The sequence below is a fragment of the Cryptotermes secundus genome, unplaced genomic scaffold (genome assembly GCF_002891405.2).
Source record: "Cryptotermes secundus unplaced genomic scaffold, Csec_1.0 scaffold585, whole genome shotgun sequence".
NCBI classification, from domain to species: domain Eukaryota; kingdom Metazoa; phylum Arthropoda; class Insecta; order Blattodea; family Kalotermitidae; genus Cryptotermes; species Cryptotermes secundus.
In genome coordinates, this window is record NW_019738966.1 from 313,693 (window position 1) to 339,432 (window position 25,740).

The 25,740-nt window shown below is 43.5% G+C and overlaps 1 protein-coding gene across 2 annotated transcripts in view; it reads left to right on the top strand.

Moving 5' to 3' along the window:
• The window catches only part of LOC111871504 (diacylglycerol kinase 1), a 317,380-nt gene that overhangs the window by 79,004 nt on the left and 212,636 nt on the right, over nt 1–25,740 (top strand). For both annotated transcript variants that reach the window (XM_023864665.2, XM_033754283.1), the window contains exon 2: nt 11,396–11,511. In XM_023864665.2, coding sequence (XP_023720433.1) covers nt 11,448–11,511 — 64 coding nt within the window. In that variant the 5' untranslated portion in view covers nt 11,396–11,447. The remainder of the gene's footprint in view (nt 1–11,395; nt 11,512–25,740) is intronic.

Sequence of the window (25,740 nt, forward strand, 5' to 3'; positions counted from 1 at the left end):
GCACTTGTCCCGTCGTTTCACAAGCCCCTGAAAACCAGCAGCATAAAATTCTTTTGGCTACTGTAGGAACCAGGCGAAGACTTCCTTTTCTACAGCTTCGCCGTAGGGGAAATGTTCAGCCGAAAGATGATGTTTAAGAGGGCCGAACAAATGGAAGTCGCTTGGAGCAAGGTCGGGGCTATACGGAGAATGCTCGAGGACTTCCCACTTGAAATTTCGCAGCATCTCATTTGTCTTGTTGGCAGTAAGGGGACGGGCGTTGTCATGCAAGAGCAACACGCCTTTGGTGAGGAGTCCTGGTCGCGTCCGTTGAATGGCCTTACGAAGTTTCCTGAGGATGTTACAGTGGGAGTCGGCATTAACGGTTTGTCCTTGAGGCTGGAATGTGGTGAGCAGTAAGCCTTCGTGATCCCAGTCACCGCCTGTTCCGACAGCAGCCCAAAGAATTTTATACTGCAGGTTTTTAGGAGTTGGTGAAACGATGGGGCAAGTGCCTCAATGTACAGGGAGATTATATTGAGAAATAAAAGCATTTTTCAAATCAGTACTCTTATTTAAGTTCTATGTCCATTTATATCTTAATTATTGACTTACATACGTACAAAGAAATTGTGACAAGAAATGTACATGAGCAATACTGCGATTTGAAATGTATGGCTGCTGAGAAATTAAAGATTGACTGAATCAGACATTTCACGGATTTCATAAACGATGCCCTAAAAGTGACCAGTTTCAAGCTTGTATTCAGATTCTCCTGCGCATTTACGGAACGTTTCAGACATGAAGTGTTGACCGTGGGCGCGGATTTCGTGTATTAAACTTCACAAAATTTAAATCCCGGAATAGACTGAAAGTATTGTAGACTGAAAGTAGGTCACTTCGATGAGTTGAAGAGAATCAAGCCATGTAATTCATCTAGACTAACTAACAGCATAGATTATGCAAATAAACATTTGGTAACAAATAAGGAGAGGCAAGAAACGTTGCCAACAACGGTGGAAATAAAGTTGTGTGATCCTGCAGTGTAGAAGGTCAAAATGAAACAAATTTCTATCGACTTGTTTATACAATTATTTTAAAGTGTTTACAGAGTTTGTATGTCTCAGACTGCAGTTTTAAGTGTAGACATTTTATTCAAAAAGACATCTAATCCGCCAACACAGCTCTGCCTACGTCAACAAACTCAAAGAACACGACAACCCGCTTATTCGTCCCCTGTTACTGCCACAGAGTAACAGACGTCTAAAACGCAAATCACAGCAATACCTATGGCTATGAGGTGAACATCGATGGATGTCGCCCACTCACGTCATGTAAGGTGTGCATCAATTAAGCTGAAAATCTGCACACTAGTCAGCACATTGGTTTAAAGAAATGTATATTTCAGATTGTCAATAACTATAAATCAAATAAAAAAACAAGACATCTTCATGTTATCTGGAAATCCAATGAGAAATGCTGGAAAACTGCAAGCATCCTCATAGACTACTTCTGCAAGCGTCGAACTGTAGAGCTCAGAAACCACTGCTTGCGTGAAAATGTGGTTTTCAAGACTGCATTTGTTACAACTACATTAGGCCAACAATTGGATGTAAGTTAAGTCGTAGTTCTACATTTCTTAATCTTTCTTTTATAATATACTGATACACGTAAACAGACATGCTAACATATATTTCTACACATAGAAACAATAACGCACATGAAAAGAAATAACAAAATAAAATGTGTGAAACTACAGCCGAAAACGTAACCTCTACTTTAACATTATTTTAATGAAAAAATTAAGGAGACCTCCCCTCAGGCACCACTGAGTAAGATAATATTAAGGTGGGTGCTAAAAATATAAGATGGGAGGTTATCGACTGGATTCATCTGATTTGGATAGGAATCAGTTTCAGGGTCTTGTGAAAACGGCAATAAATAATTGGGTTCCACAAAATTCAGAAAATTTATCCACTAGCTGTGGATTATCCGCTTTTCAATAGTGACTCTGCTTCGGTAGTTAGTCTAGCTATGTTGTACATTGTGGGACAGGGACATTGACATTTTTCGAACAAATTTTTGTATCTCTTGAAGAGACTATAACAAACTTTTGGTGCCTGCTCCATGTTGATTTCTTGCTAGTCTTATTCTTTTTCCCTGAAGACTGAAGCGATATGTTCCTCCGAAAAGCTAACTTTCATCTAACTACAAAACATTATATCTCAGCGGATAGCAGATCTCTGCCTGTTACTTTGTTTATGCTGACTTCTTGCTTGGCATAAACTTGAACGCTGAAGATGGAGGCGATATGTTCCTCCGAAACTTCGGCTGACTTTCAACGGAACACAAGGCGATATGTAATAGAAAAGTCACGTTCTACAAGTTACGTATTGGTCTACTTAAATCTCATACTTTGTCAAGAAAGGGGGCACGCGGTAGTGTAGTTGGTTGGGGCACTATGCAGGTCGCTGGTTCGAGTCCCGATGAGGTGGATTTTTTCAATTTACCTAATCCTTCCAGCCGCACTATGACCCTGGGGTCGAGTCAGCCTCTAATAGAAATTAGTACCATGAATCTTCCCGGGGAGTAAAGGGCGGGCGGCGCGTAAGGCTGACAGCCTTACCGCCATCTGCGAGCCGATTGCCTAGAGAAAATGTGGGAGCCTCGACGTCTCACAACCCTATGGGCCTCCACGGCCTGTTACAGGATAGCTTTACCTCTCCTTCTTTTTTACTTTGTCAAAAAATATTCCCCGTACAAGAAATCGCAGGTTACCTGCGCTGAAGCCGCGACACTCTGCTCCGCCGAGATAGTTATATCATTTTTGCATCGCATTTTGCACAGACTGAGTAGCTGAAGGGACTTTTGGGTGTTCCTCTCTCCCCCCAGCTCCCGCCACACCATCAGCATATTACAAAATGTGATCTGCTCCCCACTTCAGCTCATTCTGGGGCGGGGGGAGGGTAGGGAGAAGTGTGTAGTTGTATTACACCCGCATGAAACCATTTATTCCATTACTTTAATCTAATTTATTGCAGGCGATATATCGGAAGCATCTGATTCCTAAGAAGACTTAGAATCTTCGGAAACGGAAGGCAAGATGGTCGATAGCTGTCAGTAAGAAAGGTTTCACTTCGTGAATGAATGCAAACATTCAGCTCTTCTCAAATGCAGATTGTAACACATGAAATGTTTCCTGAAGATTTTATCGCGTAGTAAAACGGAATAGGTTCTTAACGACTTGACGTCACATTCTTCCAACCGTTTGTTACTTTGAGCTGAGCGGAACGCAGGAAACCAATACATTTTACTTAACGTTTAAAGGCCGAATAGAAGAGAGATAAATGTGTGTGTCTTTTCTCAAAGGTTGAATGTCTTTTAAATGCTATATAAAAATACAGTTCGTACCTCACAGGAAACATATGACGTCTCCGCTATAGAGGTCAACCGGTTAATGCTGTTTAGGATAACAATGCTCTTTGTTAATGAGAACCATACGGAACACGGATAGCGTAGTAGCTACGGGCTGGGTTACAGAGGGGTCGGAGTTCCAGTCCAGGTAGAGTCTAGAATTATCTCTTCTCCACGTCGTCCAGACCGGCTCTGGGGCCCACCCAGCCTCCAATCGAATTGGTACCGGGGCTTTTCCCCCTGGGGTAAAGCGACAGGGATGCGAAGCTGAGAACTCACCTCTAACTAGTGCCGAGGTCAAGAAAATGTGGATCTATACATTCACTCCCATATACGCCTTCATGACGTAGTGCTTAACTAGTCAACATAAGGACAAATTTACTTTTTTTTTACTATACTTAACATACAGATACACTCTGTGTGGGCAGAATGTAATTTTTTGTTACGTTAAAGCAAGTGGCACATATAAAATATTAATATAGGCCTACTAACCTAACGTGGCTGTGCAGGGGATGGAGTGATAGCTTTCCTCACCTTATTGTACATTCCTGGGATCCACTCTCGGCAACGGTACCAGCTATTCTGGCTGAATTTCCTCAACCACTTACATGTATATATAAGAATAAAGTGAAATTGGTGACGCCCATTTCCTTCTAATACTATTTCAGTGCAGAATCATTTGATCTTCCTACCAGTCAATACTACATAACCTAAGAACTTGAAGCGACGTCACTAAATAACATAAGAATCGATCAATCAATATAGTTGTGTTAGGTTCAAGGTTTCCATACTGTTAAATATATTCTCAACTAGAAGCACTACCTCATTTCACAACATATCTCTCCTCAGTCAACAGAAGACAAGGCAGTAATAATGAAATATTTATTTGCTATAATGCTTAAATACAACGATAAATTAAAGAGCAAGTTTATAAAGAGAAGCGCAAAACTAAATCGAATGTAGAATTGCCGAGTACTGGCAATCATACGCACAAGTACATATCTGAATCTGAAGAGGAAGACTCTCCTGTGCTGTTACTGATCAGAATGTGACAATCTGCATTATTTCATGTGAGATGGACAGAACGAGAGTGCTAATGCGATTATCATATGCGCCCGAATATAAAGCGAACCAATATTTCTTTCCAATGAGAAAATTAGGAAAAAAAAATACATTTTTCGACAAAATTGAATTCATCATTTAGTTCTGAGGTCTGTAAACAAAAATAAGCGAATAATATACTATTAAGAAATAATATATTCAATATATAGTACCTAAAATATAATTCTAGATATTATCAAAAGTATCATTAGAATTAGCAACCAGAACTCCTCATAAGCATCTGCCTCATATTCATCCTTAAAGACTCGAAAACAAGGCGACCCCTGTAATAAGAAGTATTCTGTCTAATAGGCTATACTATTAAAGAAATGAATTATTTATAGGCCTACAACTTGATGAAGGAAACAACACGGTGTTTGAGAACAGGATGCCATATTACTAGGGTTATCAAATTAAGAAGGATGAGAGGGGTCGAGAATGTAGAATGCATGAGAACGAAATGAATGAACATAAAATTTTGTAGGAAAACCCGAAGAAAAGAGTCATTAGAAAGACAGAGGGGATGATTGGGGGAAGTTATTTGTCGCGTTATACACCCAACACGTGACAATATTTTCACGTGTAGTGGGATGTGCATGATTTATAATAAGGGTTTTGGATTGGATGATTGGATTTATTGAACCTTATACATTCACAACTCGGAACTACAGACAATACAATACTGCTGACCTACATACATTACAGTTCACCGTTGCACACGCACTAGGGATCTCAATCTTCAGTAGTCGTATCCTGGCAACGGATTTATAACAGTCTCAATGTCACTTAAAATCACACATGGAGTCTTCTTCCCACAACCTAATTCCTTTCTTGCCACTATTCTGCAACTGCCAATTCCGAAGACTCGACTCAATTCAATTCCTCTGCTCCCAAGCTCATGTCCTGGCAGGCTGGCGTCCCGAAACTCGACTATCTATACTGAAGGGCCACAACTGAAATCTTCTTTATAACCACGTTGCACGAGCCACGCAGAAAATAGCCTGTATTGTTAAGGAGGCGTGTTGATTGGTCCGTTGTCTAGCGATGGACGTCCTATTTTTGTGCGCGTATGCTTGCGCGCGAATGTGTTTAGGAGTCGTTGCTTAGAAATGGGTCATAATATTAAATTTGAATTTTAGAGAATAAGATGGAAATTTATAGACTGGATTCATTTCATTCAGGGTGGGAACCTGTGGTGGGCTCTTGTAAACACGGTAATGAAACTTCGGGTTCCATAGAACGCTGGGAATTTCTTGAATAACTGAGAAACTAATGGGATTCTCATGGTTATGGAGTTAATTAGTTAGTTAAGTAATTTTCCAGTTAGTTGATGGTTACACAATACCTGTTAATTGTACTCATCTTACGAAATAATAACAAAGAGCTGAGATTCTCTGTTGCGTGCTGCACCACCTCCTGTCATGTGTTGTGCGGCACCCATTTTCGCTTAGTGGGGGGTTGATTCCAGCTGGGTCCACTCGACACGGAGGCCACTGATTGGACTATTGTACTTGCTCCGGGTGATTATGATGATGGAAAATTTGGTGGAATGAAAATTGGCAGGGGAAACCGAAGTATTCGGAGAAGACCCAGCCCAGCGCCACTTTGTCCACCACAAATCCAATTTGACCAGCCCCGGGATCGATCCCGGGCCGCCGCTGTGGGAAGTTAGCGACTAACAGCTTGAGCTATGGCCCAGCCTTGCGGCACCCATACTCCCTCTTCATTCCCCACGAGACAAAGCGGCATTCTTCAGTGCGCTTCAGTAGACTCATGACGCAAACAGGTGAAAGAAATGTGAGTTAGCAATAATGAACTCTCATCCGACACACAGTGAACAGTGAAACTGAGGCCAGAGTAGGAGAGACACAGCTCTCATTCGGTCCAAGGAAAGTTGTGTCTTCCTACGGTCTTGCTTCTTTTGTTTTTGAGTCTGTAAATGCTGAACACAATTGGCAGAATGTTGAATTCATAATGGTTCCATCTCCTTACGTAAAAATCTCCGTGGCCTGTAGTCCGCAAGAGAACTATACCGACCGAGCGACCGCCGCTTATCGGGGAAGTTAGTGTTAACTCTGGCGGATAGAGGGTGTCGCGTGGTCAGCGTAGCGGATTCCCAAGGGCGTTAATTTCGGTTTTTTAGACCGGAGCCGCTATATCCTTGGAATAGCTCCTGAATTATCCTCACGAGGCTGTGTGAATGCCGTTCCAGACGCACTACTTCCCAGAAAATCTGGTAGCGCCGGGAATCGAACCCGGGACCTCTGGATCTTTAGCCAAGAACTCTGACCACTAGACTATAGAGGCGGTCTACATCTCCTTACGTTCTATAGAAAATTCACGAGTGGAATATATAGGTTTAGTGTCTAATTAAATCAGTTTACGTAGAAAGAAAAACGACACGTGGCACATTTGCATTCCTCAAGGTCAGACTATCCGCCTACGTTGCAGATGTAAGAGACCATCAAATGGACACTTTAAATTAAACTGCTTTAACGGAAAGCAATATACAGATTTTGCAAGAATCCCATGATATTTCAAAATCTACAAAAAGTCCCTTGGCATACAGTCAGGAAACAAACAGCACTAAAACACGTACAACTAAAGTGAAAGACACACTAAAAAGGAACATTGAAATGGCCGCTAAAAAAGATAGGATGAAAATATTTACGAAGCAAATTAACAACAACAATAACAACAACAACAACAACAACAACAACAATAATAAATCGAATATGCCTAAGAGCACAGAAGACAAAGTGTAGAGTGCAGTGGTCTCCACAACTAATGAGTTGCCTGATGATGGTCCATGTGCGGCCGAAACTTGTAACAAGAACGAATGTACATACTTAATAATATTTTAAAATATTTAACAAACACTTTTTACTGAATTAAATATATTTCAATGTGTTTTAATAATTGACTGACTTTCCTGCATTACAGAAGGAATACTTTACAATTTAAAATGATAAGAAGTAGATGTTTCTGTGACCCATTGCCACACAGTACTCGAGGGATATCACTGCCACTTATTAACTTGACTGAGCAGTTGCTCAAAGTTGCTCAAGTTGATTCCTGGCAGGGACTTATATTGTACGTCACCCAGATAGGGTATGAAGACAACCCTGTCCCATACGAAATGTGAACCGGGGTTAAAGGGGTGCGGGGACTGAAGCCGGCCACTCACCTCTATCCACTGTCGAATTTAAAAATATATCAAGCGTTATCGCCCTTCCTTGTGTCCTAAAGGAGTGATGCTTAATTAAACACAAATAAAACTTGATCTTTACCTTAGTATATATTTTTATTTCTTTAATATGCCTACATATGTGGTATTATCTTATAAGGTCATTAGTAACCTTCCAGAAGGCCGCACCATAGCTCAGGCGGTTAGTCGCTAGTTTTCCAGCGAGGCAGCCTGGGTTCGATCCACCAGATTATGTGGGATTTGTGGTGGACAAAGTGGAATTGAGGCAGGTATTATCTTGGTTATTGGGTTCCTCCTGTTAGTTCTCATTCAACTGACTACTTCATATTCATCATCTATCATCCGGGGCTAGTACAATGGGTCAATTAGTGGCCGACGTAACAGGTGGACTCAGTCTCACCCCAAACCAAGAAAAAACCCTTTTCGGAACACTAATGCCCGTCAAGCCAATAGGAAGTGACTTTGCAGCCTGTCTGTAGCTCACTTATGTTTCTTACAGGAATGCACCAAAATTAACTCAAGTATTTAAGTGTTGAATTTAAAGGATTCTGAAGGATGGTGTGTACTGTACTTCTTTTGGCTTGTTTTGGACTTCATCCATCGTCTGGTATGTAAAAGACCACAACGTTTCGGAGACTTGATCTGTCTCCGTCCTCAAGTGGGTAGGGCAGGATAAACCTACTCAGTTGGGCCCGTTAGAAAGAGCTAGTCTTGTATAGTGATTGAGTGGTCTTTTGTCTTTTACATACCAGACGATGGATGAAGTCCAAAACAAGCCAAAAGAAGTATTTAAGTGTTGCTTATTTAATGAGGATTTCAAGTAGCTCAAAGCAAATAGCGTCGGGTGACTGAATAATAATGAACAATGAAATGAAATTGATGTGGAAGGAAGCGGTCTTAGTCTGAGTAATTATGATACTCTCACGTGATGGACTGACTACAGACTGGGTTCGGATTGGTAATCGGATTTATTGGACACTTGAACACACAACTTGTGACCACACACGGTCTTCACTGCACTGCTTGGTAACATCTTTCAACCTTCATCTGGGTTCCAGAACTGTCTCCGGGCCTCAGATACAAGTTTGCAACTCTCAACAGTCTGCCTGCAGACTCTCTCTCTCTCTCTCTCTCGACTCTTCTCTAGACTCTTGACTCGGACTCTACTCGGACTGATTGACTGCTAATGCCAGCTGCTCTTCGTTATATATCCTCCGCACGGACCGCACAGAAAACACCTCTTCTGTTGTTGTATGCGTGTTTGTTGAGACCTTCACATGAAGGCTACTGAGCCACTACCTAGTGACGTACATGTTTACAGCAACGCCTGTCTCTGCTGCTTTCGCAATTCTAGCGTTCAGCAGACTTGTCACAATATTAGCTCATCACTTGCCTGGAGGTAATGAAACCTCAGTCTAGTCAGTCTATGTCCGGGACGGCATTCGAACTGTGAACCTCCCGAATACAAGTCAGAGACGTTACCATTTTAGTAAATGCCCTCGGTAGGGACAATAATTATAACTCAATGTGAAATTCGTCATTTCCTTTCATATATGTCCTGAGCTATTCACCATTTTCCGCATACCTATCATTTGGGTGATGCAGCCTCGTTAAATATCGTGAGAAGCCATATTACTTTCTCATTACTGAGGTCTGCTCTTATAATGTAAAATTAACCCACTGAGAAATAAACACTCCTTCAGCAACAGTCTCCAATTGAATGCGTAAACCCGATGGACTTGCTTGTTATTCTAGCACGTAAGTATTATTATTCCTTTGGAGCTGAGATTTATAACACTTTTCAGGATGCTTCTCTTTGGCTTCACAGGTGGCAGCAGCAGTTCGCCTCCCTGCAGTAATTTACGGGAACCCCCTTTGTCTTGCAGTCTCCGATCGTTTCGTAATAATGAGTCAACTGAGAAACTACACAGAATAAAGTTCTCCACTGCGCTCGTAATGATTTACACAGCCTTCTATATTATGTCCAGTGCCGCAAACAGTTACCAACTTTACACATCAACAATACAAATACGACTTCTGGCCATATCGCAACCTAATTCTTCAACTACAACATTTATCTGATATCTACAATTAACTTACATTCATACAGAGAAAAAAAGGATATAAAATATAATTGCTATTAAAAATACCCGACTAGGATCTGGTGTTGGGTGAAAAAAGTTCTTCAAGCACAAGTCGTAGAGAACAAGCTGCAGAACTACATGGAGAATGTGATAACAAGTAAACGGACTTGGGTTCAAAATCAGTCCAATTCTTGTCGCATGCGTTCACGCCATGAACACTGGAGAAAACGCCCCAGGTACAGTAATATTATATGTAATGTATAAGCATGGGGGCACGCGGTAGCGTAGTTTGTTCAGGCACTATGCTACAAGCCGGAAGGTCGCGGGATCGAATCTCGATGAGGTCATTGTTTTTTTTTCAAATTACCTAATTCTTCCAGCCGCACTATGGCCCTGGGGTCGACTCAGCATCTAACAGAAATGAGTACCAGGAATATTCTAGGTGGTAAAGGGCTGCCAGCGCGTAGAGCTGACAACCTTACCGCCATCTATGAGCCGATTGTCTAGAAAATGTGGGAACCTCAACATCTCACAACCCTATGGGCCTCCAAGACCTGTTACAGGGATACCTTTACTTTTTTTATATATAAGCATGACTGCCGGTTACTTAAGAGAGAAAACAGCAGAGCATTATCCTGTCCAGACCCTCGTATTTCCGAGCATACGTTTGGTGTTCCTCTGTGCTGGGACTCTACGTACACAGACCGTGTTTTTAGTCTTGGCCTCTGGACTGTGAGTGGGGAGAGATATGGCCAGAAGGAGTGGGGTAATATCTGTAGCTGAAGGGATCGAGAGTGTCGCGTGGTCACTAAGGCCCTATTGTAAACCACACTCTCTATGGTTCTACAGCCCTTAGGACCTTGGCCGCTTTTCACTGTCTTAGGGCAGTATCACACTAGGATGCCATGGCAGCGACACCAACAGCGAGGCCATGGCGTCCAGCTGCCGGATGCTCGGGACCGAATTTCGATTATAAATCTTTCGATGTCGAATTTGGAAATGTTTGAAGGAAAGAGAAACACACGCAAGCACATATACACGCACGTACGTCAATGGACTAGCCTCAGCCTGTCGTGTGATGTTGATTTGGCGTTTGCCTTCGTGGCAGCGATGCCAGCAGCATTAGCACTTGGCATCTTGGTTGGCAGCGCTGCCAGACGGATGCCAGGTGCGATATACACGTATGACTACTAAATTATTACACTGAGTTTGGCCGAGATGCTGGCAGCTGGGCCATGGTCTCCCGTTGGCATCCTAATGCGTTACCGCCCTCAATCCTATAAACAGTCGGTAGGACCCAGCCATCCGCAAGGACGCTACCCACACACAGGACAACACAAACACAGAATAAACGCACAGAGATCCATGCCTCAGGTGGAATTCGAACCCACGATCCCAGGGTTCGAGCGGGCGAAGACGGTTCGTGCCTTAGCCCGCGCGGCCACTGTCATCGGCCTTATAACCCATACACACGGTACAATTCCTGTCTCAGTCAGTGGAATCGGCCATGTCCGCTCTGAATTCTGTCGAGAGCGGCCTGGCCTAAAGGCATGGGCGTTGGCACAAGGACAAGAAAAATGAACAGGTAAAGAATTATCTTTTTTTTCAGGTGATGGCGTCACTGAGCGGCGGACGTGACGTGGTGTGACGTCATCAGTAATATGACGCTTCACTGGGATAAGCTGTCACCGGGGGAATTTCAGCAGCTTCAAGATTTCGCGGCCTGTAAGTGTCACTTCCTGTCTTCAAAATTGCTGTCAGAGTTGGTTTCTCTAAAGTGCCATGGGGCATCTTTATGGGCCTTCTTACAGCTACAGACTCTGTTCGCCTTGAGGGGCTTAATTTTCACGGCCGCGAAAAGAATCAAATCGCATATAAAGAATGCCCTCTCCTGGGGTGTGGCGCTGTGTAGATATTGTGTTAATCGACGTTTCGAAGGAACGTTTCGCCTCCATTTTCAGGGTAAAAGAAATCCGCGAGCGATGAACCAGAGTGAGCAGCTGGCTGCAGACTGAGTGCCAGTCAGAAACACCCAGCTATATAAAAACAAGAAGGGAAGGGAGAGTGGCCATATGGCAATTCAATAGAGAGGAGAGGGGAAGGGTTTGCAGCCACTTGCTCACGCTGGTTCATTGCTCGCGGATTTATTATTACCTGAACATGGAGGTGATACGTTCATCCGAAACGTTGGTTAACACAATATTTACACGGCGCCACATCCAAAAATACATTGTTCATAGTCACAGTCACTTTTAGAGACATTTTGAAGTCCAACTTCCCGTTCCTCGATAAAAGCTGATATTTCTGGCAAAATCTGGGCACAGTTAAACGAAGATAAATAAGGAGATAGCCGAATGCGATTCTCAAGCGTTATTGCTTGAGCCAACTTTCCCTGCTGTACTTATTTAGAGGAATTTTCCATTACGCATTTGCTTCGTAAAATAAAGTAAACTTGGTATTGTAACGTGGATGGCCAGAGCGTTGCTTTGTGACGAATCGGTAAGCACCTCGCGGCCGAATACACAGAAGGCAACAATAGAACAATCACCGTTTCTATACAACGACCAGTAAACAAAGTTCAGTTGAGTGCGTTACAACAGGATTCTAGAATGAAAGATGATTTCTACGTGGTACGTGTGAAGCTAATATAACAGGTATCTGTTATAGCTTAGACGAGAAACCCATGTGGAGGCGGGGTCGAATTAGACTGTGAAAAGAAGACTTCATGTGTGATTTGAAGTTACAGTGAGACTGCTATAAATCTGTTGTCAGGACACGACTAGTGAAGACTGAGAACAGTGTTTCGTGTGTAACGGTGAACTGGAAAGTGTGTAGATCAGCAATAGCGCTGTACTGCCTGTAGTTAAACTGTTGTGTGTATAAGGTGTCAGTAGAATCAATCATTCAATCCGAAATCCGCCTGTAAGTCACGCAGCAACCCCAAATCGGGACAGTATAAAACTGCCACAAATGCATCAACTTTGTAAATTATTAAATAGTAATAATAAAATATTAAAGCCTGACATATTGAGGCCTTATTTCGCCATATTCAGGACCAATCAATACTAATGGAAACGTTAAATAATTTGCTTGAAACATATTGTGACGTATTTGCGCTATGTAGGACAACCCCTTCTAGCGGTGATGTAACAACATCGGAGCAACTGCCGCTGTTTCGGTAACAGGCCAGTCAACACTCCGTCCCCCTCCGCCGCAGTGACGTAACAGTACTTCCCACTGTGACGTAACAAAGGGACACCGCTGGTAATACGATGCGACAAGGAACGGTATAAAAAGCCGGCTGAGCAGTTTGTAAGCAGTGAGTGTGTGTGATCAGGAGTGACACAGTGTGGATCGTGAAGTCGCCGAGCCAGCTTCAGTCTAGCACTCGCCGGAGTGCGTTGAAGTCCATTGTTATCGAGTGAATGACAGCAGTAAGTGTGATACTGCAGATGGTAGTAATTGTGAAACTGTGAATTGTATAAGGGTAAGAGCGAATGTGCAATAAATTCGCTAGATCCAGAACGGCGTGAAGTTATTTGTCGCGTGACGCATACCCAACACATGATAATATATTACAATACCTGAATTTTTTAAATCTAAATGTACATCCCCGAAACATTTAAAACTAATAACACGCTGAAGTCCAATGAAGAGGGGAGGTAAGTTCTTTTTTTATACTGTCTTGTCAATTAAATACCGAAGGATATGCTGTGAATGATAGCATCTTACTTGTCTTTGAAATGTCTCACGTCACCTCTGTAATGTATAACATGAGGCCAATACAGAGGTGCCACAAGACACTGTCCATGTGAGGCAAAACCTTCTGTCGGCAAAGTGTGTTTCTCACCGAGATAAAGCGGTTCCCCGCAAACCCCCCTTTGATGAAGCAGTTATTGACCTAAAGGTACGTAAGGTAAAGCTGTCCCTATGCTTAACTAGTTAAGCACTACGTCATGAAGCCGTATGAGGAATGGTTGTATAGGTCCACATTTTCTTGACCTCTGCATTAGGTGGAGATTAGTGATTAGCTTCACACTCTGGTCATTGTAGTTCCGAGGAAAGTGCCCCCGAAACCCATTGGATAGGAGGTTAGGTGGGCCCCAGAGCCGGTTAGGACTCTGTGGTGTGGATAAAAATATCCTGCCTCTGCCGGGAATCGAACCTCAGTCGTCCACTCGGCGGTTTGTTGCTATATCGACTCAGCTTTCACGGTCCCTTTATTGTGAGAGGGAATATGCAAAAAACAGGATCGACAGACATGAACCCCCACCCTCTCCAGCTTTTGGCACCGGGTGCAAAGATCGCATAGAAACACAGATACATGATTATTTCCACAGAAATAACCACGGATCCAATGTGCGGTTGTTACATGTATCGTTGTACATTTTATGTGGCCTTTCAGGTCGTTACTGTAAAATAAACATAGAGAATTTCATTTCAGCAAGGGAGAAGGAAATAAATAAATAAATAAAATATACGGTAGAGAGAAATTGGAAGTCCTACGGTAAGAGCATGATCATAATCGAAACACACAGGGGTTGGGAGAGAAGTTTATTTATTTGCTTGGGGAATTGGCGTACATTGAGAAGCGGACGTGAAATTGAACTCGGGGCCTACTCCTGTTTCGGCACAGGAATAAACTCAGTCCAAAAGCAATCAAACTTGCCTCTAAGTTAACAAGCTGATGAGAAAATAGACTGACATTAGATTCTACAGATTGTCCAATGACACAGGTTAGTTATTTCTAACGGACCCAGAAAAGTGGATATTTCCCATTCCTCACCTGATCACGGAAACAGATTCAGTTTTCGAAACGTGTTATTCAGAATACCGGAAAATGGACAAAGTCCAGAAAAAAAGTATTCTCGAATGGACAGATGGGTTAACGTTCACTAAGCCCATAGAACTCTGTTTTCCTTGGCAAACTAATAATTACTGATGTAGCAGATAGCATGTTCCTCCGAAACGTTGGTGGACTTTCACCAGATTACACGTCGTTATATACCAGAAGACAGAACTGTAAATGTAGTTAAGTTGGAACTCTCACAAGAGATATTCCGAATACAGGGAGTGGTAGCCCTGCCTTAAGCGAGCTTCAAGTTCCAGCGGCACGGCGGCTGACATCTGGTGAGGTCCAACTAACTGAACTTTATATCCGAGGAAGGAGACGGAGGCCGGTCTTCCAAACGTCGTTTTAACTAAAAATCAAGACAATCACTTTATTAATAAGACATCATTACGAAACATTACACCGTATTTATCTTGTATTCCTCACCGCATAGTGTTAGAGTTATCACATCAAAGGATATGAAGTGGGCGGGATATGTGCAAAAAAACAATCTCCGTGATTTTAGTCCGCAAGCGAACTATACCGACCGAGCGACCGGCGCTTGTCGGCGAAGTTTAGTGCCAACTTTTGCGGATAGAGGGTGTCGCGTGGTCAGCGCAACAAATCCCCACGGCCGTTAATTTCTGTTTTCTAGACCGAAGCCGCTATTGCCTTGAAATTGCTCCTCAATTATCACCACGAGGCTGAGTGGACCTAGTTCCAGGCACACTACTTCTCTGAAAGAATCTGGTAGGGTCGGGAATCGAACCCGGACCTCTGGATTTGTATCCAGGGACACTGGCCACTAGATAACAGAGGCGGCCGGGCTGGATATGTACACAAGTGGAAAAGTAACACAAAATTTTTAGTTGGACACCTGAAGAGAAGGGCCACTTTTAAGACCTAATTGTAGAAGGAAGGATGCTGTAACATTAAACTTAATCTTAAACGCACTGGATTGGAGGATGTGGACTTGATTCAAATGGCTCACGATAAAGGTTTAATGGTGGAATATGATAATGATCCAAATGGATCTTAGAAAGATAGGCTTGGATTGATCTGGCTCAGGAGAGGGACCGGTGGATGGCTCTTGTGAACACGGTAATGAACCTTCGGGTTCTATAAAATGCTGGGAAGTTCTTGAGTAGCTGTACAATTGGCAGCTTCTCAAGAAAGGCTCAGCTCCGTGAGCGAATATTAATCGTCCACGGGTTCAGAAAATGGTGGCCCATCTTTGACCATGAAAGTGACCATCAGCTTCTCGAAAGAGCCCCTTGTAGGGGGCAAAATTATCGACCTCATCCCCGTGGTTAATCGCTTAGCAAGCTCTGACGCTCGGATTTGGCCACCCCTTTGAGTTGATAGTGATTATCTTGATAATTATGAGTGGCCATTCAATACAACTCAAAATATTTCATTTACTGGACGATGGACGCGTAAAGCTGTAAACATGTAGAAGGATTTATGTTAACGTAGGAGCTTATTATATACAAATACTGATATATACATACAATATAGTGGGTTTATGTGCGAGCCTGTACCCGGGGGGGGGGCGGATGTCACGTTAAGTTGAGCCGATCCGTAACGCCAGATTTGCCTTCACGGTGGCGCTGTCAGAAAACAATATCGCTGTATTTTGAAACGGAGTCATAAAACATATGGGACTTTACTGCCCGTTACGCCATCATGACATGGATTATATTTTATCATCCACATTTTAATGAATGTTACCATCATGAGGTGAGGAGTCGGGATATAGTAGCCGCTACAGGGACCGGCTACGGGCTGGACGACCAAGGGGTCAGAAATCGAGTCTCGGTGGGGGCAAGAATTTGGTCTTCTCCACGTCTTCCAGACCGGCTCTGGGGTCATCCAAACTCCTATCCAATGAGTACCGGGGGATCTTCCCCATGGGGTAAAGCGGCCGGGGGGTGAAGCTGTTCACTGACCTCCAATGCCGAGTTCAAGAAAATGTGGATCTATACATCCACGCTCCCATACGCCTTCATGGCGTAGTGCCTAATTAGATAATCACAGGGACAACTTAACTTTTACCATCATGCGGTAGGATTATTTCAGAAAGGCTTAAGCGCTTTGCAGACGCTCTGCGATCTGAAAATTGTGAACTCAGGAAGACACGAATCGATAGTACTGCATCGAGAGGGGTTCGAACTCACTGTATTAGCATGCGCGTGGCCTGAGACCGCTGGGATGTGGCTTCCAACGCCTTTTGGTCCTGCAGCAAACTGCGACAGCCACTACCACAAGCTCCGCCACATTAAAAGCGAAACGAGATACGGTTATGGGCTTGTCAGGTTTGGGATCTGCGCCGTGTTCATCTGGAAACGAGGTTTCTGGTCTACACAAAGGTTCTTTTTGTTTTTAGTTAATGTCATGTCATTTGTTTAGGCCTCTGATAAATGAGACATTCAAAAAGGCCCCACTATCAATATCATGGTTTGAATTACAGCTAACTAAGGCCTAAAAAGGAAATACTGGTAGTACTTCGTCCATAACATATTTTATTTCCGGCCACGATTGACAGTAACAAGCTAAAGGTAAAAAATTGCCTGTAGTTTATTACTTAAGGATCTCCTCATCAGGACGTATGGGGAAGTGGAGATATAGCTCCATCATCCTTAACCCCTGAACAAGAAGGAGGTGTATGTTACGATTCACGTTTGTTTACTCCTAGTATCCATAGGTTAAGACGCTGGCTGGGCTCCAGGGCCGGTCTGAACGTTGTGAAAAAAAATCTGCAACCGCCGGGAGTCGAACTCCTATTCTTCGTAGCCTTATCATTATAAAGGTCGAGTTACTCCGGCTAGTGCCACAACTGACAGGCAGGAGGCTAATAATGTAGTTTCCCAATCGTTACGGAAACCCGAGGTAATGTTGGGATATTATATACATTAGATAGATTATTTCCTTGCGTGTTCGGTACCACAGCGTCAGAAATATGGCTAGTCACTACTTTATTACATCCAATTTCTAGTCAGTTTTACAGCATAGGATAGATAGGCTTGCTGTATCCCCAAAAAATTAAAATATAAAAAACTATTAATTTACTCGCTGTTTTGTAACGGTATGGGCCACGCGGTTTGCGTAGTTGGTCGAGGCACTATGCTACAAGCCGGAAGGTCTCAGGTTTGATTCGCGATGAGGTGGATTTTTTTCTTCAATTGACCTAATCCTTCCAGCCGCACTGTGGCCCTGAGTTCGACTCAGCCTGTAACAGAAACGAGTACCAGGAATCTTCTGGGGTGTAAAGGCGACCGGCGCGTAAGGCTGACAACCTTACCGCCATCTTTGGACAGATTGTCTAGATAATGTGGGACCCTCAACGTCTCACAACTCTATGGGCCTCCATGGTCTGTTACAGGGATAGCTTGGCTTGTAACGGTGTGAATGATTGTCTCTCGTCCTGTGAGAAAGAGAATTCTGAGAGCGGAACATTTGAATGCAACAAGAGAAAGGCGGGGCCGGAGAATGAGCTAATGATTAACAGCCTTCACTTATTATTAATCAGACTAATCAAATCAAATATGAGACGAGCAAGACTTACAGCATAGGCCGCGCCATAGCTCAAGCGGTTAGTCGCTGGCTTCCAACCGCGGCGGCCAGGGTTCGATACCGCGTCTGGTCAAGTGGGATTTGTGGTAGACAAAGTGGTTCTGGGGCAGGTTTTCTCCGAGTTCTTCGGTTTCCCCTGCCAATCTTCATTCCACCAATTGCTCCACGATCACCCTCACCTATCACCTGGGGCTGGTACAATAGGCCAGAAGTGGCCGCAGTCCAAAGGACTTAGTCCCACCCCTCTAGCAATAAAAAGAAGACTTACAGCAAGTATGGGAGAGATCAGATATTAATATAATAACATAGTCGGAAATACATAAGGTAAAGGAGCACTTGCGAGACCTAGACTTCGATAGTAGGATCGTATTAAAATACTGCGTAAGATTACAAAGAAGTGACTGATGAAAGGCGGGCAATTCTGAACACCGTAAAGAAGCTTCGTCATTCATAAATGGGGCTAATTTCTTGATCGGCATTTCAAAGAGGGATATGATCAATAGATTTAATTAGTTTCTTTATTGGGATAGGCTTATTGGATTATGTTCGCGTGTGTTGGCTTAATTACGCAACGCAACGAAGAAATCAATACACGTTTGTTTGCATGGCGGTCCTGACACAGCCCACAAATTGCCCACCTCACGCTCCAGTGTAATAGAACGTAACATGTGGTAAAACTGAGGTCTTCACACACGGCTTTGTTAGAAGGCGAAGAAGATATTGGGCCAGTAACAATAGCACGAGAGGCCTATAGTCTTCGTATATTACTTAACTACTCCAACTATCGATTCCTGATGTCTGGAGTTCGTATTTCACCGCACATACAAGTTCTCCTTAGATTTATCGTCGCGTGTTTGAACTTGCTTAAACAAATCCTGTGACATGACCTAGGTCAATGTTACAGCATTTATTTTGGGACGATAATCTACAAAAGGTCACTGCCGCTTTCATCCATGTCGTGTTAGACGGCACCGCATAACTGCTGCATTTATTAAAAAGGTAAAAGGTGAAGCTATCCCTGTAACAAGCCGTGGAGGCCCATAGGTTTGTGAGACATTGAAATTCCCATATTTTCTAGGCAATCAGCTCACACAAGGCGGTAAGTTTGTTAGCCTTACGCGCCGGCCGCCCTTTACACCCCAGGAAGATTCCTGGTACTCATTTCTGTTAGAGGTTGAGTCGACCCCAGGGCCATATTGCTGCCGGAAGGATTAGGTAAACTGAAATAATCCACCTCATCGGGACTCGAACCCGCGACCTTCCTGCTTGTAGTATAGTGCCTCAACCAAACTACGCTACCGAAAGCCACGCATTTAATAAAGGGTTGTTAAAGATATAAAAAAGAAGTTCTTGGAAATACTAGTCGCCTAATTTCTTTACTACAACACGGATTGCAGAGAAAAAGACGCGTTCAAACATTATTCTATTGTTGCGTGTGTTCGATACAGCGGTACCGTTTTTACCGCGCCGCCGCCTAGCAAAGATAAGGGGACACACAGACACACAGACTGATTGGAGTTGCTTTTTTATTAAGTATGTTGTTGAGACGGGTGCAGTTGCCATGATAAATATACCAAGTTTCCTTAAGACTGGTTCATCCGTTGCAAAAGTTGAAAGGGGAGGCTACACACAACACAGACAGCGTGGTGATCGGATAACTCACTCATGGAGGTGAGCCCTTCTTGAGAAGCTGCCGATTGTGCAGCTACTCAAGAACTTTCCAGCATTTTATGGAACCCGAAGGTTCATTACCGTGTTCACAAGAGCCCTCCACTGGTCCCTATCCTGAGCCAGACCGATCCAGTCTATACCACCCCATTCTATCTCTCTAAGATCCATTTTAATATTGTCCACCCACCTACGTCTTGGTCTTCCCAATGGTCTCCTTCCTTCCGACTTTCTCACCAATATCCTCTATGTATTCCCCCCTCTCCCCATTCGTGCTACATGCCCTGCCCACCTCATCCTCCTTGACTTGATCATTCTAATTATACTTGGAGAAGAGCCTAAGTTATTGTGACTGTAATTGAAGTGCCAGTAAATCCAGAATCCAGTATCCATCGTTATTAGTCACGCGAACTCCTCATTTGTGACAATATGTTGCTTGCAGTTCACCAAATATACTTACTTACTTACTTATTCCTTGGCTGTATACTTCCCTGGAAACCTTGGTCTCTTTTATGGCAGATCTCCATTTCTCTTCGTTATTTTGGCTTATGCTTCCTTCCCTCGTAGATCATTCTCTGCATCTTCTTGCACTTCATCTCTTATGTTCTGGCTTACTTTCAAAAGCACTCTTGGCCACTTTTGTTTGATTCATTCTAATCACATACCCCAACCACTATAAATTTCTCCTTTTAATATCCATTGCCAAATGAGGGATATTATGAGATCTATCTTATGGTTATTTCTAATTTTCAAATACCCTTGCTCAGTTACTGGTCGATACTTTCCTCAAAATGTTCCTCTCCAAAATCGTTTATATAACTTTATCCTTTTTAGCCACGAACCGCGCTTCGCACACGCACAGCTGGTTTCAACAGGTTATAAAGTCAAAAAATATTAGTGGGCAGGTCGTTTCATGGAAGACGATATGGGCGGAGCATGTAGCACATATGGAAAATTTTAGAAGTGTATACAACAGTTCAATCCGAAAACATGAAAGGAAGAGATCGCTTGACAGACCTAGGAGTATGTGGGAGGATATTATTAAAACGGACCTGAAAGAAATAGGACACCGGGGTGTGTAATCGGTTTTGCTGACGACGAAGAGAATCATATTGTGGCCTCTTGTGAACATAGCAGTAAATCAATCAAAGGCAATCGATCAATTTCTTGACCAACTGAGTGAATATTAGCTCCTGAGGAAGGATTCTTCAATGAATTTAGCTTACGAAACCTCGGTGTGTATTGCCAACCAGCAAATGCGATAAATATCTTGTGTGACAGTTTGGATTCGCCGAAGAAGCATTCCTCCTTCTCGAGTTACGGTGCACAGAACGCCGCATTTCTTTTATCGCGGCAAACACGTCCGGGTTGGTAGTGTAACGGGCAGGGCGGGGCGCTCGCTGGCGTGTTACAGACCCAGCGAAACGTGTGATCCCACCAGAAGGTTCTGGGTGAGTGGGCCGAGAATTCTACTGGTGCCCGGAGCGTAACAAAGAAAGATTAGCTCACTACGAAACGTGTTAGAAAATTCTTCCATATTCCTTTCTAACGGATCAGGATATCTAACCCTCCACTGGTCCCTGTCCTTAGTCAGATCAATCCAGTCCATACCACTTCATCCTATCTCCCTAATATCCCTTTCAATATTGTAACGTGGATAGACAGAGCGTTGCTAGGTAACGGACTGATGAGCACACCGCGATACACACACGCAACAGTGGAACAATGAGGTTATGCAACCCGCTTCACCGCAACGGACCAGTAAAAACACTTCCGCGCAGGTGCAATGACGTCACACTTCAACAGTACTAGGAATCAAGTGACTTGTTTTCTGTGTGGTCTTCCTTATGCAACAACAGAAAGGGTTTTCAGTGCGTGGTTCGTGCCGAGCCTATATAAGAAGCCGTGAAGACTGTTCAACACGTAACCCGTGTGGATGCGGAGTCGAATATCTCTACCGTGACCCTGCGAGTCGTAGGTGGCGACAAAAAGGGAAGTCTCAGATCTGAGACAGCAAAATATGGTCGCGAGTTGCAAGGGCCAGTAGCATGTACAAATAAGAGACCCACCTTCTCGTCATAGAGGACACCCCACATCAACAAACCCGCAACTGTCTGACAGTAAAAAAATTGTTACGAGCTCCAGATGGTGCTCGATACCAAGATTTACTGACTGACTGACTGACTGACTGACAGTCAGCCACAATGTGACTTTGACTTGTTCACGAGGATTCGTCAGGAAACGTAGTTCAAGGCAGTTCAGTAGTTGATGTGTTAACCTTAAGAGTATTATAATAGTTTCTGTGACATAGATACAGCAATCTTGAAAGTGTAACAACGAACTGTAGTTACGACGTGTGAAATTGTCCAATAAATCGGGTTATCAAATCCGGAACCCATTATTCAATGTCCTATTACCTGCATACACGTGAAAATATTATAGTTTTCTTAAATTTATACTTTTTTAACCCCCAAGAACTCCTTCGGAAAATCAATTCTCACACTCACGAGCTGAGGAGCAGATGCGGGGACAGCTCCTGGTGTCCCGCGTTCCATCCTTACGTGACAAAGTAAGAGTGCAAAATAATGGCATCAGCCTGTGTGCTCAGCCCAGAGGAGGCATTCACAACCTTGCAACGCTAAGTACACATATCCAGTTCAGAGCAACGTTATATGAAGCTAAGTAGCGTTTAACAGCGCCACCTCTCTAGGCTGCGTTCATAAGCACGTGCATGCACGGACGTTTAGTTCCTCTAAGCAATCCTATTTTCCCTACACCAGCAGCCTCGAACACGTATTCCTACCTGCACATGAAGTTACATCCTATGGATTAATATTGTTTGATATGTCTGTACTGAACCTGGCACTCGAGTGGATACGCGTCTTTCTTCGTATACGAGAGATTCCCGATTCAATCCTCGACACGGAGACCGACATTCTGACTGATGATTTCGTGGTTCTACTCGGCCTCTCCTGACAAATGCCGGAATAATACCTCAAAGTATGCAATGGTCATTGCCCCTCTCAAGATCTCCAATTTATTACTCAGTAATCGACCTATTACGGGATACGGGCTGGAAGGCTGGGGTTTGATTCCAGGCAAAGACAGGACATTTTTCTCTTCTCCAGTGTCCAGACCGGCTCTGGGGTCCATGCAGCCTCCTACACAATGAGTACCTGAGCCTCTTTCTCCGGAGTTAAGGCGGTCGGGGCGTGAATATGATCACTCACCTCGGTGTAGTGCCGAGGTCAATAATGTCCACTCTCCCATATGCCTTCATGGCACAGAGCTTAATTGTGTTAAGCACAGGGACGACTTTTTCTTTTTATTTCTTTACTTTCAAAAAGAAAAAACGAAAATCGGTTTATGTGATCTCCATGATGTCTGTCTGTGTATCCCCTTTACGAACTTCTGAATGGCTGAAACAGTCTTTATGAAACTTGGTATGTATATCATGACACCTGAGCCCATCTCAACGGCGTACTTCATAAATCCCTCCCATAAGTCTGTCTATCATTCTGTGGCTGCCTTTTCACTTTAGCGTTACTCTTCTCACATACGTGATAGACGTTTTTATGTTCTTTAATTTTTTTTTGTCAGCTGTATGTGCAACCTGTTGAAATTCGTGTATACCTATCTCTCCGCTCTGCCTGCCAGTGAGCCACTGTGTGTATGTGTGTCTCTATGCTCTTTTCTTTCACAAAAGAATCTAGAAGTTATTTCGTGTTGTTTCCTTTCGTAACCACATTTCTTTGCAAAATCTGATGCAGGGCGGAAATGAAGCGATTAATTTAGCATCTCCAATAATTTCCTTGCCGTTCTGTCAGTGTATATAATCCGAAAGCGCAATTATGAAACAACAAACAGTGAGAAATGCATTGTGGGAACAATTCCGTTACGGAAAGTTGGCTACATCCTATATAGTGAAAGCCGAGGGACAGCGAAACCGCTGTCAATTACACAATATTCTAACTGAACAGTATTACTACCAACAGTGTCTGCATTTCCTGTTGGAAAATATCCTTCCTTGCGCAGCCGAATTCATTATCTTTACTGTGACACAAATCGCCACGGTGAATCCTGTTTCTAGGATGTGACGCTGTATAGTCTGGTCTATGTTTACTGACATCTCCTTCACATTCCTACGCTGAATAGCGTCACAGTTCACAGGAGTGTGACTATAGACGGGGTTTGGATTGGTGCCTTGTCTTGTTGATCACTTGTATATACCACTCGGAGCTACAAATCATTACAGCGCTATTGCTAATCTCCAAAATTCACAGATCACCACGGCACCCACTGCCTTCAACAGCCACTTCCTAGCAAAGGCTTCCAACAGTAGAGATTTCGCCAGCTTCCCGCGCTCACGTCATTACTGTCAGACGAATATCCCGCAATTTAACTCTTGTCGACTGTCAACTCAACAGTGGCGCCCTTTCTTCTCAGCCTCTCTTTCAGAGCTCGATTCAACTGTCAACACTCAACTAAACTCTCACTCCCAAATCAATTACTTTCCTTCACTCAACTGAGCTACCCTCAGCCGGCCTCGGAGCAGGTGTTCCTTCTCGCGGTCGTTGCATAGCAACGGTACTACACCCTACAGTATGATGGCAGAATTCTCCTCCGATACGTGGGCAATTTCTATCAGACTACACGGTGTAACATCCTATAAGACAGTAATATTCATAGTCACGAGTGCGGACAGAACCTCAAATTCCATATCGTAATGAGAAGGGGATAAGAGCTTTCAGTTCAGCAATACCCTAGAGCAAGACGATCACATCTCTGATGGCCATACATATCTACAGATAACTTAAGTCGTTAAGGGAACTAAGGAAATAAACACCTTTAGGAAAGGTAAAGCTATGTCTCTTCCTTGAAAGCGCATGATGGGCCATGAAAGTATAGCACCATTCATTTTTATTTCGATGCTAGACGGAGTTCACTTAATATTATTACGCCGTCTGTATGCCGACGGTCACAGAGTGCCGAACGGAGGTATGGAAGGAGGACTATGCCAGTCTAGATGGACTTCCATGCTGAGAACTTCAATTCACAGGTCGTAACTTCACAGACTCAGGTATCACGGCTCTGTCTTTTAGGAACAAACGTTAAAAATAATTCGTGATATCATGGCAAGACCTCACTAATTGGGATTCATTTTGAGCGAACCTTTGCCCAGATTAGTGAAGGCCCGAATTATGGAAGTGCTCCATAAAATATTGTGGCAGATTAACTCAAAGCAAGAACTATGAAGCCAGAGAAACAGCGGTTGCTGGAGAACGGCTCTGAAACAATGTACGTTTCTAGTCAACGGCCGCGAAACAAACAACGGAACAACGCCCGTTGCTAGGCAGCAGATTCTTAATAATGCAACAGCTGAACTACAATAATGGAAGAGCTGTGTTTCTACGTGGTCCGTGTCGTGAGGTTATAAGCAAGATGAGGTTTAAAGCATACTCACTCAGAAGATGTGGTCACGAGTCCCACGGGACTCGGAACCGAAAATGACTGCGCTGGCGAGGACCACCAGCAATTATAAATGACAGACTCGTCCTCTCGCCAGAGAGAGAGCGCCCCATATTAACAAACCCGCAACTGTGTGACAGTAATAAAAATCTGGTCGTAAGCCCCAGATGAGGGCCTTACGACCAGACTGACCGTCTGTCGTGACATGAGACTCAGACTCAGACTCAGACTCAGCTTAGTCAGTGTTTAGTCAGGTGGTGCCAAATGGCTGCGAGTTAGTTGCAAGAGTGCTCAGTTGAATGTCCGGCTGTGAAGAGAAGACTTTATGTGTGATATTTGGTGTGTATATTTCAGTGACACTGTTACAGTTCGTGCTAAAATCCGTTGTCAAGAAACGGCTAGTAGATGCTGTA